Source organism: Trachymyrmex septentrionalis, unplaced genomic scaffold, assembly GCF_001594115.1.
Source record: "Trachymyrmex septentrionalis isolate Tsep2-gDNA-1 unplaced genomic scaffold, Tsep1.0 scaffold31, whole genome shotgun sequence".
Classification (NCBI taxonomy): Eukaryota; Metazoa; Arthropoda; class Insecta; order Hymenoptera; family Formicidae; genus Trachymyrmex; species Trachymyrmex septentrionalis.
The window spans coordinates 1,727,072-1,744,340 of record NW_017305474.1 but is presented as its reverse complement, the minus strand read 5'-3'; the positions used below and the strand labels follow the sequence as shown (position 1 = coordinate 1,744,340).

Sequence of the window (17,269 nt, the reverse complement as noted above, 5' to 3'; positions counted from 1 at the left end):
TGAATTTAATAATATATGAGCCAAATATTTATGTTAATAATAGCAAATATATATTAATTGTCAATAATTTCAGCATTCTTCAATTACCTCCGGGCCCTTTTTATACCGCCGAAAATTTGCCCAGGATTGACAGTCTTTAATAGTATCTCGTCGGTGATCGTAGTTATCATTTCACCTTTTTTGCAATCTTTTTTGCAAAAATCTCTTATTATGTGCGTTTAAATTTCCCAAGATGGCTGAGTTCAATCATGCTCTCTCATTGGCCAGCAAAAGTGCAATAGCATACCTTATTACTTCCATCATGGACAGAAAGTTCGAGAGGAGGTGGGGGAGAGAGAGAGAGAGAGAGAGAGAGAGAGAGGGATAACTAAGGAATCATTTAATTCAATCTGCGCATAAAGCCGAGATAAAATCGAGGAAATCGTCACGAGAGTGATGCGTTGAAATCGACCAACTTCCGTTGCCATAATGATGCGCAGACGAATGAGACGAATCGCCTGCTATGTTCCGCGCATCATGGCGACGCTCAGCTGGTAGTAAGTAGTGAGTCTGCTGCTGCTGATCAGTAATCAGTCGGGGGTATGTAACGGCTATTGCGACGGCATCGTTACACTTCGATCGCGTTTGCCGAGTGTCATCCGTGCTGCTTCTTGCGACAAGTCATCGGTGAACGTTGTCGTGCCGCGACGAACGGCCATACAGGTGAAATGGCAAGCAGCACGGTCGTCGAATGTGCGTCAAAAATCGCTGTCGCGCTGTCGCCGTCGTCACCGTGTCTCCACGGAAGCCTATAATAATCGTTCGCGCGGAACGAGAGAGCGGGATCGCAATCTGGAGTAGACGTGCGAATGCGACGTGTGAGCGATCTGCAAAGCTGACAGCTCGTCGCCAGTGAGAGAGAAAGAGAGAGAGAGAGAGAGAGAGAGAAACAGAAAAAGAGAGAGAAAAAGAGAACCATGGGCAACTGCTTGAAACGCGCCACTGGCAACCAACAGGACAATACCACTCTCCTGAGCAATAATCCCGAACCCAATGTGTCCACGAGCGGATCTTCGCAGGAGGGCCTTGGACCACCAATCCCCTACAACGTAATTCACGTACATCGCCGTTACTGTCTTATTGTTGTTACTGTCTTATCATCCTTGTTGTTTGTTTTATTTTAACCGAAATATTTTATAATCTTTGAGTGTATTTGAGAAGATGTTATTGGCTTTCTTGGTATCATTCTATATTTATCCTTTTATAAATATAATATATAACATTTATCCTTTATTAAACATAAAATAAAGATAGAATGATACAAGTAGTGATAATATTGTCTTCTTGAATATATCTTTTCTCTGATTTGTTTATGTGGTATTTTTCCTTTGTCATTTCTTCTTTATTTGTATATATATATATATATAAGGCGATATTCATAGTTCATACTTATTTTAAAACTGTACTCTTAAGTAATGTCTTAAGACGCTAATGCAGCCTTATAAATCAGTATTTACAGTTAGTTCTTATTTTAAGACCATCTGAAATAATATTATAAAATATTAATGCAGATGTGTCTGGCCAGTATGTTCATACTATATCAAAGACTGTCTTAAGTACAGTCTTAACATGTTGTGAACCAGTCAGAAGAGGTGGGTGTATTAACATGTTAAGATATTATTTAAGATGGTCTTAAAATAAAAATCAACTATGAAATATCAGCCATAGGCTGCATTTAGTGGACTCAACAGTTGAGTACACTGATCGCAGTCATTGATTGGCTTATGACATCTTAAAACTGTATTTAAGACAGTCTCAAATATAAGAATGAATTACGAATATCAGCCAAATAGACCTGATTTTAAATACTATAACTAATAAAGTGACTTACACTGGATTAGTGTACATTTAATGCTGCTGTATATAAAGTAAATGCAGTGGCATAAACACTCCCACTCAACTTTGACAATGAAAGTATATGTATATTTTGTTATATAACTTCTATACTTTTACAAGTTCTAAGGATCTACAAGTAATATGTGGAAAAATGTTGTGGTTGAATATTAATTCATTTTTTAATATTCTACAGCAAGCAGCTTATTATCCGTCGATCGCTACGAGGGAACGTCACTTACAATCTACCAACTTAAATATTGGTCGCGGGATCGGAGTCAATTTGGTACAGAGTACTGGCTCTGCCGGTTTGAGCGAAGAGGAACAACAAGTGAGAATTGCGAAACGTATAGGACTGATACAGCATTTGCCGATGCGAGCGTACGACGGTGCTAAGAAGGGCGAATGCGTGATATGCATGATGGAGCTGCAGGCAGGCGAAGAAGTGCGCTATTTACCCTGCATGCACACCTACCACGCGATCTGCATCGACGACTGGTTGCTGCGCTCGCTGACATGTCCGTCATGTATGGAGCCGGTGGACGCGGCGCTAATTAGCTCATATCATCCGACTACTTAATACAAGAGTGACGGGAATTTTCATCGGTTTAGCCGAACGGCAAATCGCGATTAAATTACCAGGCTAAACATGAAGCGCAACTGAAGTGGGAGCGAGAAAAATAGAGAAAGTTGCTACTTTTGCTATAGAACGTATAAAGGCTTCTGAGTAGTAGAGAGATCACGTGTTAATGATCCGATTGTATTTCGCAGTTATACACGATATATACATGCGCGCGCGTGCTGTTTAATATAATAATCTCTACCACAAAGAACACACCTTCCCTATAAATCCGCAAATATTGTTTGTTTTTAGATCATTTCCTATGAGAAGGAGAACGAGACTTGATTTTAATTAAATCCTAGTAAACACATCACGATCCCGAAATCCTTTTTCGTAGTGAATTTTAATTGCTTGTATTGATTTTTCAATTAAAAAAAGAAGATGAAGAGGTGGCTCGATGTAAAAGTGCAATAAAACGTTGAGTAAGCCTCGTGTGCACCGATTGGTATAGTCGAAACAATAAGTATATATATATGTGTGTGTGTGTGTGTGTGTGTGTGTGTGTGTGTGTGTGTGTGTGTGTGTGTGTGTGTGTGTGTGTGTATGTATGCGTAGTAATGAGATAATAAGTACGATACGTGCGGAAATTTTATTATGTCGTTTGTATATCTCGGCTTTGTGTAACGATTCTCATGTAAGTTCTTGTGCGAATGTTTGATGAGCTGACGCAAATTATGTTTTCCTTCTCTGCTCTTGCATAATTGTTTTTAGTTGCCCCCTTGAATCCGAACATAACGTACCTATTATTGGATAAAATAGCGGATAATTTTTATTTTAAGCTTTTACGAGGTAGGATTTGTTTTAGTATGCAGCTTACACGTGCAGTAAACACGTGCAGAGACTGGCGGTTTTCTTCTCGTCTAAAACTGTCGGGACTTACGCGACAGTCTGTTATATTTTTTCGTGACAAAAGGAAGACTGTCTCTAATGGTACTCGCAACGTTTTAATTTTTCTTGATGCCTCGCGCATATGTCGTTACGTAAATCGCTTGAATCGCTTCTGCCGCGACGAACATTGAACATGTTTCATTTAGATAACGTGTACAGAGAGAGAATGTTTCATTGTATGCTACGAACGATTAGCGGTTTATTATACCTACAGATAGGGAACATGTATAGCAACGAATAAAAAAGCAAACAAAACAGTAAATTAAGAAGAAAGAGAAATATAAAACGCGATAAATGATCCACACTGTTGAACACTACACGCTAAATAATGGGCTATATAACTTAGATTTTATTGTTAATTTAGTGAAGCTTGTTGAACTAACTCTTGCTGCAGTTACAGTAAAGCAGTGGACATTTACCGTTCTGTTAAAAACTATACGGAGGTATGTACAGTCTTGCGTAGTTTCGTACGTCGATGTATAATATGCGATAAATAGTTTTACTTGAAGCAAAGTAACATTTTGAATCGAAGAGAGAAAAAAAGGGAAAGAATGCAATTAAATGTTTAATTTATGAAAAGAGGGGGAAAAAACTTAATATACGATACCGCTAAGTTTTCATTTTAAAATGGGAAAATGATGCTGTGAAATAGTGATTTATTGACGAAGTACAGAGGTATATAAATAATGATTTAATACACAAATATAAATATTTAGTAAGAAATTTTTTGTGTTTCTGGAAGCTATCCATCTCGACACAAAATTCCTCGATCGCGCTCTGATCGAATGTTAATTTAAATTAGAACTATATTTGCAAATTCTAAATAGAGTAGCGTAAATTTTATAAAAAAAAATAAGCCAAGGAAGGCTAACGTTATAAACTTAATTCTATATATGGATCTTTCTAAAGTAAAAAAAGAAAGAGAAACAAAAAGGAGATCCGGACAGTTTGTCCCGATGAGATAAGCGCGTTACATCGCTCTAATCAATGTATCGAACATTATTTGCGCGATTAACCCTTTGTGTTATAACGATACTCTAAGAATTTCGTCTTCTTTCATTCAGTTTTTAATTATTTTGATGAATTTCTAGATTTTAATACTGGTTTTCTATTTTCATAGAATCCTTTCATAGAATATTAAGTGTTAAAAAAAAGTACAACTATAAATTTGTATTTGTGTAATTAGTGTAATTAAATTCTAAGTCTAAAGTTAAATTAAGTCTAAAGTTGTACTTAAAAAAAAAAAGTATTTTCTACTACATCTATTATCAGTATCAAAATCTATTATCAAAATGATAATTTAGATATTCCTTTAGGACGTTTTAAAGTATTTTTCAGAACATTTTAAGATTTTTCCAACGTCGTTTTTTTTATTATAAATTAATATTCTTTTTAAAAAATATGGAAAAATTGATGTCTTACTGTAAATCCAAATAAATAATTTGAATATCTTTTATAATGGCGTTCTAGCGATTTTTTGGATCACTGAATTCTAATTCAAGGTCAAAATTTATAAATTTTAAAATCCAAAATTGCAGAATCAGTATACTGAACCAAGAACGAAGAAACTCTTATTATTTTGAAACTTAGTTTCTAGGGGTATTTGGTCGCTATATCTGAATCTGAGGTTATTATTAACATTTTTTTTATTAAATATTTAATTTTATAAATAATAAAATATTAAATATTTTACTAAAAATGATATTAATTATTAATCCACGATATTGGATTGGTCATTTTGAAGTTTAAAATTCTGACTTTTTTTATTCGTAATCAGTAATCTGAAAAATCCTCGGATACAAAATTAAAAAAAAAACGATTGTGACACAAAGAGTTAATCGTGGGACATCACGACAATCTGCCGGGCTACGCATTATAATAGTAAGTTTCGATAATGGCAATTGTATTTGACTTGCGTTTGGGAAAGATAATAAATATTTGATTGAAAAAAAGAAATATCTTCCAGCTGCAATCGAATCTGATCTTTCCGCAAAAACATGGAATCTGCGTTGTAAAATTAAGATAACGATTCTAGCTAAACCGTACCTTAATCACAGGGGGAGATTGAATTAAACGACACCATAATTATAAAAGTAAAAATGTGAGAATTTTAGTGTATTACATTACTTACAGAAGGAAATCTTATGTTGAATACGTAGCACACCTGTATAGCGTTGTTAATGTCACTATTTACAATTACGTTTTATCAGAAATCTCGAAACAACTGCGAATAACTGTCGTGTTTTTTCTTCCACTTAAATTTTAAATATCGTATTAAAGAGATTTAATTTTTTGTGCGTAATAGAGTACGAAATAATACAAAAATGCTAATTAGAAGTATTCTTCATAATATTGACATTTGCAAATTATATTTTACGTTATTTCTCTTTGCTCGTAAATTAGGAATCTGAGACTATAAAATATCCGTTTTTATTTAAGCTGTACGAGACCAGATCTGATGACAACATAATTTTCTATGTATTATATCTTTTCTACTTGCTGCATTATAATTTATGTGAGACTATAATATAACAAAAATTTTCTTCTTTAGTTTCCTTCAGAATTATTGGAAGATTATGTAACTTCGTCCAACAAAATTTAGTACAAAGTCGGCTCTGATATTTGTGAGATATGTACAGATTTCTCAGGTATTTTATCAAAATACAATAAAATTACATTTACAAGTGTGACTGGAAATTGTACAAATAGCTCTCGAAGTATACATATAAATATTACACTAGTGGTATACATCAATATGTATGTTTTCAATGGTGTCAGAAACTATAATTTATTAGCACCATTCCTTACAGAAATTTAGTAGTGGAAAGTAATGATTAATTACTTATCTTGAGTATTAAAAACACTGCGAGTCAGCAAAATAACAATTTGTTTACAAATTATTGGCTAAGTTCAATCAAAATATTCGGCAAATTAACATCTTAAGCCTATATTTTGCTGATAAAGTTTGCTATTGTGATAGCAAGATTTAATCAGCAAGAACCAAGCAAACCTTTAGTCAGTCTTGATTGGTTTTTGCTATCAATTTGCAGATTGTCAACAAGTTTTACACAACAATTTATTCTCATATTTTGTCAGTGGATTTTATTGTATATCTGTCGATTTGCTAATATTCATTGAATGTAATAGAATTTGCATCAAATTTAGTACTTTTTGTCAACAAAATTTGTAGTATTTAATAAATTTGTTTTCAACAGACTTGGCTGACTAGAACTGTTTAGTGCTTTTAAAATAAGTAACTTCCAACATTAAATTGTCCAGTATTAGATTTCTGTAAAACACACAAACGAAGTTTCTGAGACTTAATCAACGAATTTCATTCTTTTTTTTTGTCTCCGACTTGATCACGTTGAATAATCCTCAACACTCCGCTAATTCATAAATAGACGGAAGTTCTTCCATCTTGCAATTCCAGCTATATTGAAAAATTTCGCTAAAGACTAATAAATAAGAAACGCATTTGTCTTCCTGAGTTTTTTGAGCATTAAGACATGTCTTCGACATTGATGCTCGAAAAACTCAAGAAAACGAATCGGCGAGTCAGTCCGGCCGTTTCACGTTTACGGGACGGTATGCGGCAATCTGTACACTACACATGATATTTTACAGATGGCAAAATCTAGTGTGAACGGAACTGTATGAACGGAAACATTCTTCGAGCCTAGATAAATATTCCAAGCTAAGATCGGAGAATACTTCCTTCTGTTCATACAATGTACACACTCAGTCGACTTGGTGGCGATTCGAATCTCCAAACATCTTTATGTTACATGAGATTGTTATCCATTCTCCACGTTACCTTCGTAAAAAGATTCGCATTTCTCGAGTAGACGAAGAACCGGAATAATATTATAAGGGAACAGATTCTTGGATACCAGCCGATCAATGGACAGTCGTAGTCTTATCAATACAGTCATGGTGTTGTCTAGCTCACGGCCGCAACACGTGACGAACTCAATCCAATTACGTTTAATGTACTTGAGAAATCGCAAGAGATACAGCAGAAAGCAAGTCTCGTTACTGACAAGCAGATCCAGCAGAACGCCCGGATCGTGCGACACGGCGCGGATGAATTGCACAAAAGTCAACGTAGGGCTGAGCATCTGGCCCAGATCATTCTGTGGTGGACCGCGATAGAATAAGCCCATGGCAACATCCAGACAGCAGACCATACCCTCTATAAGGAAATCATCCTGGTCATGAAACATCTGGACGACCCATTGCGACAGCGGCATCTCCGGATGGAAGGGCATCAACGCCTTTACGCACTGATCCAGCTGACGTAGTACCTCGCGAATACTCCTTTCAATCACCGCCATGTCTTCATCAAGATCCTCGACTTCAGTACTGAGGGTCGAGTTGCTGGAGTCGCTGGAATCGCTGCGCGTTTCCCGTACTGTCACAGCGACGCTTTTCAACACTAACAGCACCATTTTCTGCAGCAGAGGACGATCACCCTCGCTAGTACCACCGCCAAACCTACCAGAACCGTGACGGTATGGCAACGCATCGAGCAGACGCCAATCCTTGACGGCGCGCACGATCAGGTGCGCTAGAGAGCACGGTTCGTCTGGTAGTACGTCTTGTAGTGCTAGAGTACTACCGTAGCACAATACCTCGTTGAAAAGTCTAAGCAAATGTCGCCAGATTACGCCTGGCACATTAGCATTTAATAACAGCACAAGATTATTCAGCTGCGAGTAAAATGTCTTGGTGTCGATGACAGAAAGATTGGCTTTGACCGAAATAATGGTCTCCCACAAATGTAGAAATGTGATGATAACGGATGCGTATTGCGGCGTGTACGACCCGAGAATGTGATTGAACTTGGTCACAAGAATGGTCCACTTAGATTCGAGCGCCTTCACGCACATTGCTTTGATCGTTGTACTGTCAAAGTCGGTGATAACGAAGGTATTGCAACCGAGTGGTGGCACATATGTGTCTCCATCCTCTGGATGTATACTACCATCTTTATGTTCGACCACTCTCTTGACCGCATCCAGGGTGAACAGCATCTGTTGGGGCGAATGCGTATTAACTAGGGACTGCGTGAGTTTCTCCAGCCAGACGGTTTCTACATCTCTCGTGACGATGAAGAACGATGCGATCACGCGACTTGCTGCGTACGACACGAATTTATTGGTCGTGTAAGACAGGTCGATAATCTGATCGATAATACCATGCTCGTTCCGCGCCACTGCGTCACAGACGTCTACTACTCGTCTGCACATAACATTCTTCGCGTTCTGCTTGATGGCCAGCTCGAACAACAGCTGCAGGGCGCTAAGATACTCCAGAATTTGAACCGTGTCCCAATCAGACAGAACAGCATAACGGACCCTACCGTCAGTCTCCTGCACTGTGAAGCTGGTGAATGGCTTGCGCAAACTGCTCTCCGGCATATTGCATAAGCATCGAGTAAGCAGGTTCCTCTGCAGCTCCTCGATATCGGCAAGCAAGTGTTTGCTACCTGCGCTAATCTCGATGCGCTGCTTCTTCTTAATCGCCTTCTCCATTACGTTGACTGGAGGACAACAGCGACAGGGTGCACCATCAACTCTCGTCAAGCTAATTCTTTTATGCAAGTGATGCCGCAAAGAAAGCATCCAAATATCAAGTAGATCGTATTCTGCGTCAGTCCATTGTAGTTAGCCATTGTAGTCAGCTAACCCATCGGGAATACCTGTTGCAAATAGAATAAAATTTATTACTTTAGCTCAAGTTAGAACTTGGTTTACAATGACTAATTCAGCAAAAAAAAGCAGCTTTGCAATTGTTATTAGATTTTTCAATGTGATTGGTTTATATATTTAGAGCCAATGAGAAAATAAGACCAATCATATTAAAGAATTTTGCAACAGTTGCAAAGCTGCTTTTTCTACTGAATGCAGCCAATTTCTTTAACTTACATACCAAGATAGAACTCGGTTTACAGTTTCTCTTAACCTCATATATCCATAGTATGGATTTCATACCTTACGATTAATGACTAATTAAAATTCACTGGTTAAGGCTGTTCCAAAATCCATTGCCAGTGCTGAAAGTCTACAGTTTACGTTACATTCACTATATAGTTTTCTACTACTGGCATGAATTTTGAAACGCAGCCTAAATATTGCTATTATGTAAATTCTAAACCTAAACATACATTCATTTTTTATGGAACTTTTGTGAAGAAAGTCATACAAACGCTTATATAAGATTGACATTCTGAAAAGAAAAATGAAATAATTGAGATTTATTACCTACACCCCTGCAGTATTACCAAATGATTATACACTTGGGCACTTTTAATTCCTTCAAATTCCTTTGAACATTTTTCTATTTCTTTTTCATACAATTATCCTGCTTTATTATTGCCTTGTGAGCTTGAAAATGTACGCGCACTTCTTTGTACAAACGCAAAGTCACCTTGGATACCAGGCAACACGGCAGAAGCGCGGTAGACGATGACTTATGTGTAACACCAGAAGCTAGTAGGCAACAGACCAACTTACACCATTATAAATTCCCACCACGCTATCTTCGCTGAGAAAGGACCGCTCCCTGGCTCGCTAAAAGACGTTGCGAACGGCAGCTCAATATCCTTCGGCAACGTGCTCGACGACGCTAAACTCCCCCGATTCTTCAAGATCCAAGAATTCGCTCGTTCCAAGATAAGAGTCTTCAATGGCAGATCGCGCGCGCAACGGGACGAACGTAACACCGGGTCGACGACGCAGACGTTCCGCTATCGACGGGTGTCCGAGGTGTTGAGCACACCCCCGAGGAAGTTCCGATCACACACGGGGATCCGCGGCGTCGCGTCGCTTCGCGTTCCCGTTCTCGTCTCCCCGTCCCCGTCCCCGTCGCGCGTCACGTTGGACACGGGGCTGATGATCCCCGTTCCGAGACGCGGCGTACGTTACGCGGGGTACACAATCTCAAATTGCGGGGTCCCCCACGAATCGGTGGCGAACGTACACCACGGGATCCCTCGCGGACTAGGAAGTGACACCCACGGAGCACACAGCGCTCGCACGGCACAGCGGCCACACTTGCCCTGTTGCCACGTATACGTTATGCTACCGACGGCGACGGCGGCGGCGAGAAATGACACGGGGCCTCTCGTGATCGACAAACGGTCGAAGGGTGCACGATGGTCGATGGCAGGACCACGTACCGTGTCCAGTGTCAGGCGGTGAGGCGTCGTAGCCGCGGCCGCGTCGCACGTACGTATTCCGGTCCGTTGGCGTGCCTCTACGGCCGGGCATCGTGCGGAGCCGCGTAACACGGTAGCAGTCCGTCGCGCATTCCATAACGTACTAAGAGGGCGGTACGCGGTGTTACCGCGCGGCCAATTGCCGGCGGACGCGCACGCCGTTGTGTATAACGATCCGCGGGCGCGAAATACGCCGTTTATCGCTGATAAAAGTCGCCCGTAACGAAATGCCACGCGATGTATGATAAATAAGCGCGCGATCATCGGCAACTCAGCAGCGATCGGGGCGCCCCCTCCCGGCCGCTCAACGCCAACGCCGTGGCGGTCGATTTGAATCGAATCGACCGTCTCGATAACGATTGCGTCCTTTTTCGCGGTAGAAAAAAGTATTTATAATAAATTATAAAATAGAAATACACTTTTAAAACTTAAAATAAAATGAGTATATGTTTGATGTTTAGTTAAAGCGAGAAAGGGAGTTCTAGTGCAGTCTACACTGAGAAAAATGTTCTAAATTTTAACAAATATTTGTTTGAATCACCAATACCTAACTTATTATTTACAGATGGTAAATAAATGTTTACTGGTCGTTGAATCAAATTGATTTAAATCAAATATTAATATTATTTCAATATTTATTAATTTAAATCAAATATATTAATATTATTTTAATTAATTTGAATCAAATATTATTCAAACAAACGTTTACTAAAATTTACTATATTTTCTTTCAGTGTAGTGCGGGAAAGAATAGGTCCAATAATGTGGAAAGTTTCACTAAAAAGGTATAAATTACTTGAGGTTTCGTGCAATTGTATCGTCAGTAGAAATATTTATATAGCTCGCGTGTTCAAATTATTTAATATTGAAATATTTTAAATCTTTAAGGAAGAATGAATTTGAAAGCGTTAATTGTATGTCGAATTTCCTCGGTATCACGAATTTTAAACATGACGGACATTTTATTCGTGGACATGAACGTTCCTCGCATTCCGTGCGTGCGCATCCCGGAAGTGGGAGTAACGCGCGTTTTCCTCGCGCACATTCGTCCTTACCATCCCTTCCCCTCGTTCACTCATCCGGCCCGGCGTCATCATCCGGTCGAATTGACTCGAAGCTCGAAGCGAAGTCACTCGAAGCTGTTCCAAGCTTTGCTCGAACTGGCTCGAAGCAGTCGGATGTCGGATCGGTGTAGTTTAAACGGAAAATGGCGTCCTCGAAAAGCCAACGGTGGATGGTAGACTCGGGCATTCTGCGTAAAAAGAATAGCGACGAGGAACCGCAGGAGCTGTTGGTGTTTGGATATAGCTGCAAATTATTTCGCGATGATGACAAGGCGAAAATGATTGATCAGGGAAAGCATTTGATACCATGGATGGGCGATAACACGTTGAGGATAGACAGGTCCGTTTCTCTAACCTAGACAAATTTCTCATCTAGGATATTTGTTCTCATGCCATAAATGACCACGCACCGTTACGTTTCCCCGACAACGAAACGTAACGAAAAAAAGTAACGACTGACCTCGACCGCAAAAAAAAAAAAAAAACTGACCAAATTCGAAAACAAAAATAAATCAAAACCAAGTACTGCATTTAGAAGCGAAAAAAGCGAGGTCCCCCCTTCTCATCGTTAATCTCTGGATAAGCAAACTGGAGACTGTTTAAGGCTTCCGCAGGTGTTCTCTCGGCTGTGAAAAAAACGCGCAGTGTGGCAGCGCGATTTACGCGCTCTGCACGGGTGCTGTGGTGAGACGTGACGCTTATGGCTGGCCGCCTGTGCAGCAGCAAGGTGAGACACGGCGTTGAGAGACAAATGGGCAAAGGCTGACGGTTGTAGGTATTTATACGACCGTTCAGCACGGTATGTATTGGCACATTAGATTCGGGCTTTGCCTCGGGAGACGCGCACCAGGACATTGTTACTTATACTCGCAAGCTTACAGTTATGGATTCCTTTCGACAATCTCTATAATACATGCACACGCGTGTATGTTCAGTTGCGTTCCACTTTGTGCTCACAATGCTCGTGAGTATTATTTGTTTTTGTTTAACACTTAAACAACAAGAATGAAATGATTCCATGAGCTTTGGGAGCGTCGAGTGGAATGTGTCCTAATTTGCATCAAGCAATAGACTTGAGTCCATTATTTCGTTATCGATCTTAAACATGTATATGTAACAAGATGTAATAGATCTCTACATTCGAGTATCTGTATGCTAAATTTAAAAATAAATGTAATTGAATGTAACACTAATTTAGAAATGATAATTGTGTTACTTGAAATAGAATTATATATATATGTAAAATATTTGTTTACATTATTGTAGTATGTTGATGTTTTGAAAAAAGCAGAGGTAGAAACGTTACTCGAGGCATCCTTTATAGCTCTGTTCTATTTCAGAAAATCGCTTTGGTGGGACTTACTTCTTGACTTAACATTTCCAGATGCTGTGACCAACTTATATATGAAAACAACTAAAACGATATCATCTTCTTCTTCTAACAGATGTATTGTATGTGTATAGGTACGATGGACGAGGGGCGCTGGCTGACTTACGGATTCACGAGCCACCACCAGGTGGTTTTGATCAACGGACAATACTTACCGAGGAAGAACTGAAAGTAGAGCAACTCTGTGACGAGGAGCGGTATCGGTCCATCTACAACAATGATGCAGAGGAATCCATGTATCATGGTAACGTACTTCTTTTATTTCAAGAGCATTTTCATTATATTTCTTATTAACTTTCTTCTTAGACATTACAAAAAAATTTAATCACAAATTTGTATTGCAGAAGAGGAGATAAAAAGATTGCATCAAGCACTGGATTCCGAATCTTCGTACAATCAAGTAGGATATAATTATAACGAAGATGAAAATGGTCATAAAGCCTCTGGCGAGGATTCTCAGAGCTCGAAACAATCGGAGGGCTCGCAAGAGGAAGATCAGGCATTTGTGCCGCCGCCTGAACTGGAAATTCCTGAGGGAATGATCCTAGTAAGATGTCGCTTTGCATTCATTTTCTTATATTCATGAGTATTAGATAATATAATTACATAATATGTTGACTTTGTGAATGTTTAGCCGGAAACACAGAAACTGAATGCTATTATAATGAAAACGGCGCTGTTTATAAGTCAACATGGAAGCCAATTGGAAATCCTCATTAAGACGAAACAGGCAAACAATCCTCAATTCGCGTTCCTATCGATAGACGAGCCGCTCCATCAATATTACAAATATGTCCTCGATGCTATCAAGAGTGGAAAATATAATCCTGAAAAACAACCTGAGAAAGAAGAATCCGGTATGCATATCATTTTCTATAACAAGCAATGTCTTATAGTAATTATATTGAAGTTGAGTTGAAGTAATTGAAGCAACATAAAGCAGGATTTGATTACCCACACCTACTTTGATTCTACTTAATTTTTTCTTACCGTAAGTATTGCCATAAATTTTTGTTAATACTCTATAATTGGTAACCTATGCGTAATCCATCTTGATGATCTTGAGATGTGCGTGAGTCTTATTGTTATCCTTTCTTTCAAGAACCAGAGGAAGAGTCTGACCAAGATGACGAATCGTATCTGCATCCAAGTCTCGCATCATCACTTACCAAGATCGAAGCGGTATGTTTTGCACGGTATACATGTTACTTTGCACATTGTACATTAATCTGTTCTTAAAAATGCATAAGCGGTCCCTTCAGAAGAATTTTATGTTCCGGGTAGTTCAAAATATGAAGATCCCTAACTGGACCACATTATTTTTAAGAATGGCAATCTTAAAATTTGCACAGATCACAGTAGGATGAAATATATTATTAATACTCTTACAACACTAATTTATGTGTAAAATATTTCTGCTTCCAGGACTGATTCTGGTATGCATTAGACCTATTCTCGTACATTTTTATTTATTTATTTATTGCACCATTTAAAATTAAAAATTTTATCTTTTTCCGTGCGCGTTTAATGTATAGATGATAGTCTAAAAAATTCAGCAAATACATTTATCATTTTATCATTTTATCACTTGTCAATGGAGAAATAATGAAGTAAACAATTTAAATATAATTAATATAAGAGACCTGTTTTGTGATTATAACGTTCCAGTTGTTAAGAATTACAGAATAGGATCCTAAATTTGCAAGTATATACGACAATCATTATTATTAAAATTGTTCACTATTTACAATAACAATTTATTGTATATTAAAAAATGCTTTTCGAAACAATTTTCTTATATCTTTTTAAATTATCTAAAGTTTATATTCATAGATATAATAGATAGTAGATATATAATAAATTCATTATATTTCCAGTTGTACTTTAATGGATACCATAGAGGATATATAAATAAATTTAGACTAGATTAAATATGTACAGAACTATAAGAGAATTCTTTCCGCTTATAGGCACCTAGTATACCGAGCATACAGTATAAACCGTCAGCGGATTGCGCGTATTCCATGCTTGTGAATAAGATCACAGGGAAACCACCACCATCCAAAACACCACAAGGGTTAGATGCGACGATGCAGTCAATGCCATCTACAGGATACTATCATACAATGCCACCACAGGTACAATTCGAACGTGTTAATAGTAGGATACATCAAAGTTTGCATGAACATTTTAATATTATTTTCATTACATTACCACTTCTTTTTTTCCAGAGTTATCCTTATCCCACGCCCATGCAATACTCACATGGTCCAGTTATATATGGGTCAAACGGACAAATGCAATCACCTTCACAACTCGCCATGCCAATTATGCCGAACGACACGGCCACATCGCAAACCTCATCCCCTAAGGAGACACCCACGCCATTAGTACCGTATGGGATACCTGCGCAAAAACCATTAAGCCGGCCGTCCTTTATTGTGCCACCAGCAGATGTTCAGATCATTATTGACAAGATGGCGAGTTATGTGGCGAAGAACGGGCGCGACTTTGAAACGATCGTGAAGAACAAAGGAGATCCTCGATTCAATTTCTTGGAGCTGTCTCATCAGTACCATGGTTACTACGCGCACAAACTGACTGTGTACGAGGGTGCGATAAATCCGAAAGTGTTGACGGAGGAACAACTATTGCAGAAACAGGAACCACAGGAGGAGAAGCAGAAAAAACTGGAGGAATTGCAAAAGAAGCAACAGCGAATGGAGGAAGTTCAGAAGCGAGTAAAAATGATACAAGCAAAGAAGAAAAACGGCGGAGACCCGAAAATAAAACAGAGCACAGGATCTGCGAAACAGATTACCACTGTATCGTTCTCCATCAAAAAGCCGAAAGATGGGGAAAACACGGTGATCGAGAAAAGGAATGCGTTACCATTGGAGGAGAGCGATGAAGAGATGGAGAGCGACAAAAAGGATACTAACTCTAAGCCCGGTTCGCCTGAAGATAGCACTGCCGATGCCAGTTTTTCGATTGCTATTGGAGATAAAGATCTACTGAAATTAGAGAAGAAACTGAAGAGCGATGACAAAGAGTTGGTGGACTTGACGGACGATATTCTCGAGGATTGTCAGAAGGAGATCAGGCAGAAACAAGCACAAGAAGACAGGATCAAGGATAAGCTGGCAGCGGCTGCACGAGATAAATTACTTTCCAAAGAACGACAGTTGCAACTCGAAAGAAAAAAGAGAGCTGCTATATTTCTCAGCAATATCCAGACACCAGCACTTAAGACCGGTTCTACTACGATGAATCCAAATTCTCGAAAGGACGATTCGGACGAAGTACATTCCGTGCCATCGCCATCCCTGGAGGATAATAAAGACAGATCTTCACAATATACCAAAACGTGCAGTAATTCCTTAATGGATCGATTAAAGAGCGCGGACTTGAGCGGCAAGAGGTCGCGACAACGTTCCAGGAGTCGGAGCGGAAGTCGCACGGACAGGCACAAATTACATAAGAAACACAAGAAAAAGAAAAGTTCTCATCGAAGGTAATTGAAGTTATTTAATTGTAACATTGAGTGCAATATAAATAAAGTAATATAAAAGTTCAAATATTATTATATTTAAAGAGATACAAGGAAATAGACGAAATAATATGAACATCTAGGAGATATATACACTATTTATTATTATTATTATTATAGATTGACCCATTAGTTGCTTTTAATATGTATTCTATCCTTGTTGAAATAAAGTCACATAATGTTTAAATAATTATCATTTGATTTTTTAATTCTCTTAGTAGATTATTTTTTAGTTACTTATATAAATAATATGAGAATAGGAAATTTGTTTCTCACTCTATTTTCCAAAATTATTCTGTCTTCGAGAACTTCAATATCTTTCTTGATCAATGCAATTGCCTAATTTAATCATCGAATCATTTTATTTTGAAGAGCAGAATGAGAAACAGATTTCCTCCTCCAATATTTTTTTTTAAGCAATTAAAAAATATTCTGCTAGAAGGATGATATAACATTGCATTGTAGCGATACACTATTTGAGCATATGTCTTCTAATAAGAATAGAATCTGTAGTAAAAACAAATGATAGAGCAACCTCTTATTTATAAAACAAGTCTATTTTCTGGATATTTTATTCATCCCTCTTTACTATATGTGTGTGTGTGTGTGTGTGTGTGTGTGTGTGTGTGTGTGTGTGTGTGTGTGTGTGTGTGTGTGTGTG

General features: G+C 38.4%; 3 protein-coding genes across 5 annotated transcripts in view; 2 read left to right on the top strand and 1 right to left on the bottom strand.

Annotated features, from left to right (window-relative positions):
* The first annotated feature begins 377 nt into the window (after window positions 1–377).
* LOC108749734 (RING finger protein 11) lies at window positions 378–4,534 on the top strand. Of its 2 annotated transcripts, none has more exons than XM_018488662.1 (2): window positions 378–1,097; window positions 2,069–4,534. In XM_018488662.1, exons 1-2 carry the CDS (start codon window positions 957–959, stop codon window positions 2,450–2,452), a joined length of 525 nt encoding a protein of 174 aa, XP_018344164.1. In that variant the 5' UTR covers window positions 378–956; the 3' UTR covers window positions 2,453–4,534. The 2 variants fall into 2 exon arrangements, with proteins under 2 accessions (XP_018344164.1, XP_018344165.1); XM_018488663.1 differs by having other exon boundaries at window positions 381–1,088; window positions 2,069–4,533.
* A 2,624-nt stretch (window positions 4,535–7,158) lies between these two features.
* Window positions 7,159–9,975, bottom strand: LOC108749699 (protein lines). Its single transcript, XM_018488589.1, has 2 exons — window positions 9,901–9,975; window positions 7,159–9,086 (listed from the first exon to the last, which is right to left on the bottom strand). Exon 2 carries the CDS (start codon window positions 9,007–9,009, stop codon window positions 7,180–7,182), a length of 1,830 nt encoding a protein of 609 aa, XP_018344091.1. The 5' UTR covers window positions 9,010–9,086; window positions 9,901–9,975; the 3' UTR covers window positions 7,159–7,179.
* Window positions 9,976–11,758: 1,783 nt separating this feature from the next.
* Window positions 11,759–17,269, top strand: part of LOC108749698 (splicing factor, suppressor of white-apricot homolog) — a 5,981-nt gene continuing 470 nt past the window's right edge. The window contains exons 1-7 of one of the 2 annotated variants that reach the window (XM_018488588.1): window positions 11,759–12,008; window positions 13,133–13,302; window positions 13,403–13,605; window positions 13,693–13,915; window positions 14,161–14,240; window positions 15,029–15,190; window positions 15,287–16,572. In XM_018488588.1, coding sequence (XP_018344090.1) covers window positions 11,812–12,008; window positions 13,133–13,302; window positions 13,403–13,605; window positions 13,693–13,915; window positions 14,161–14,240; window positions 15,029–15,190; window positions 15,287–16,572 — 2,321 coding nt within the window. In that variant the 5' untranslated portion in view covers window positions 11,759–11,811. Of the gene's footprint in view, window positions 12,009–13,132; window positions 13,303–13,402; window positions 13,606–13,692; window positions 13,916–14,160; window positions 14,241–15,028; window positions 15,197–15,286; window positions 16,573–17,269 lie in introns of both variants that reach the window. The other variant, XM_018488587.1, reaches the window with a different exon arrangement.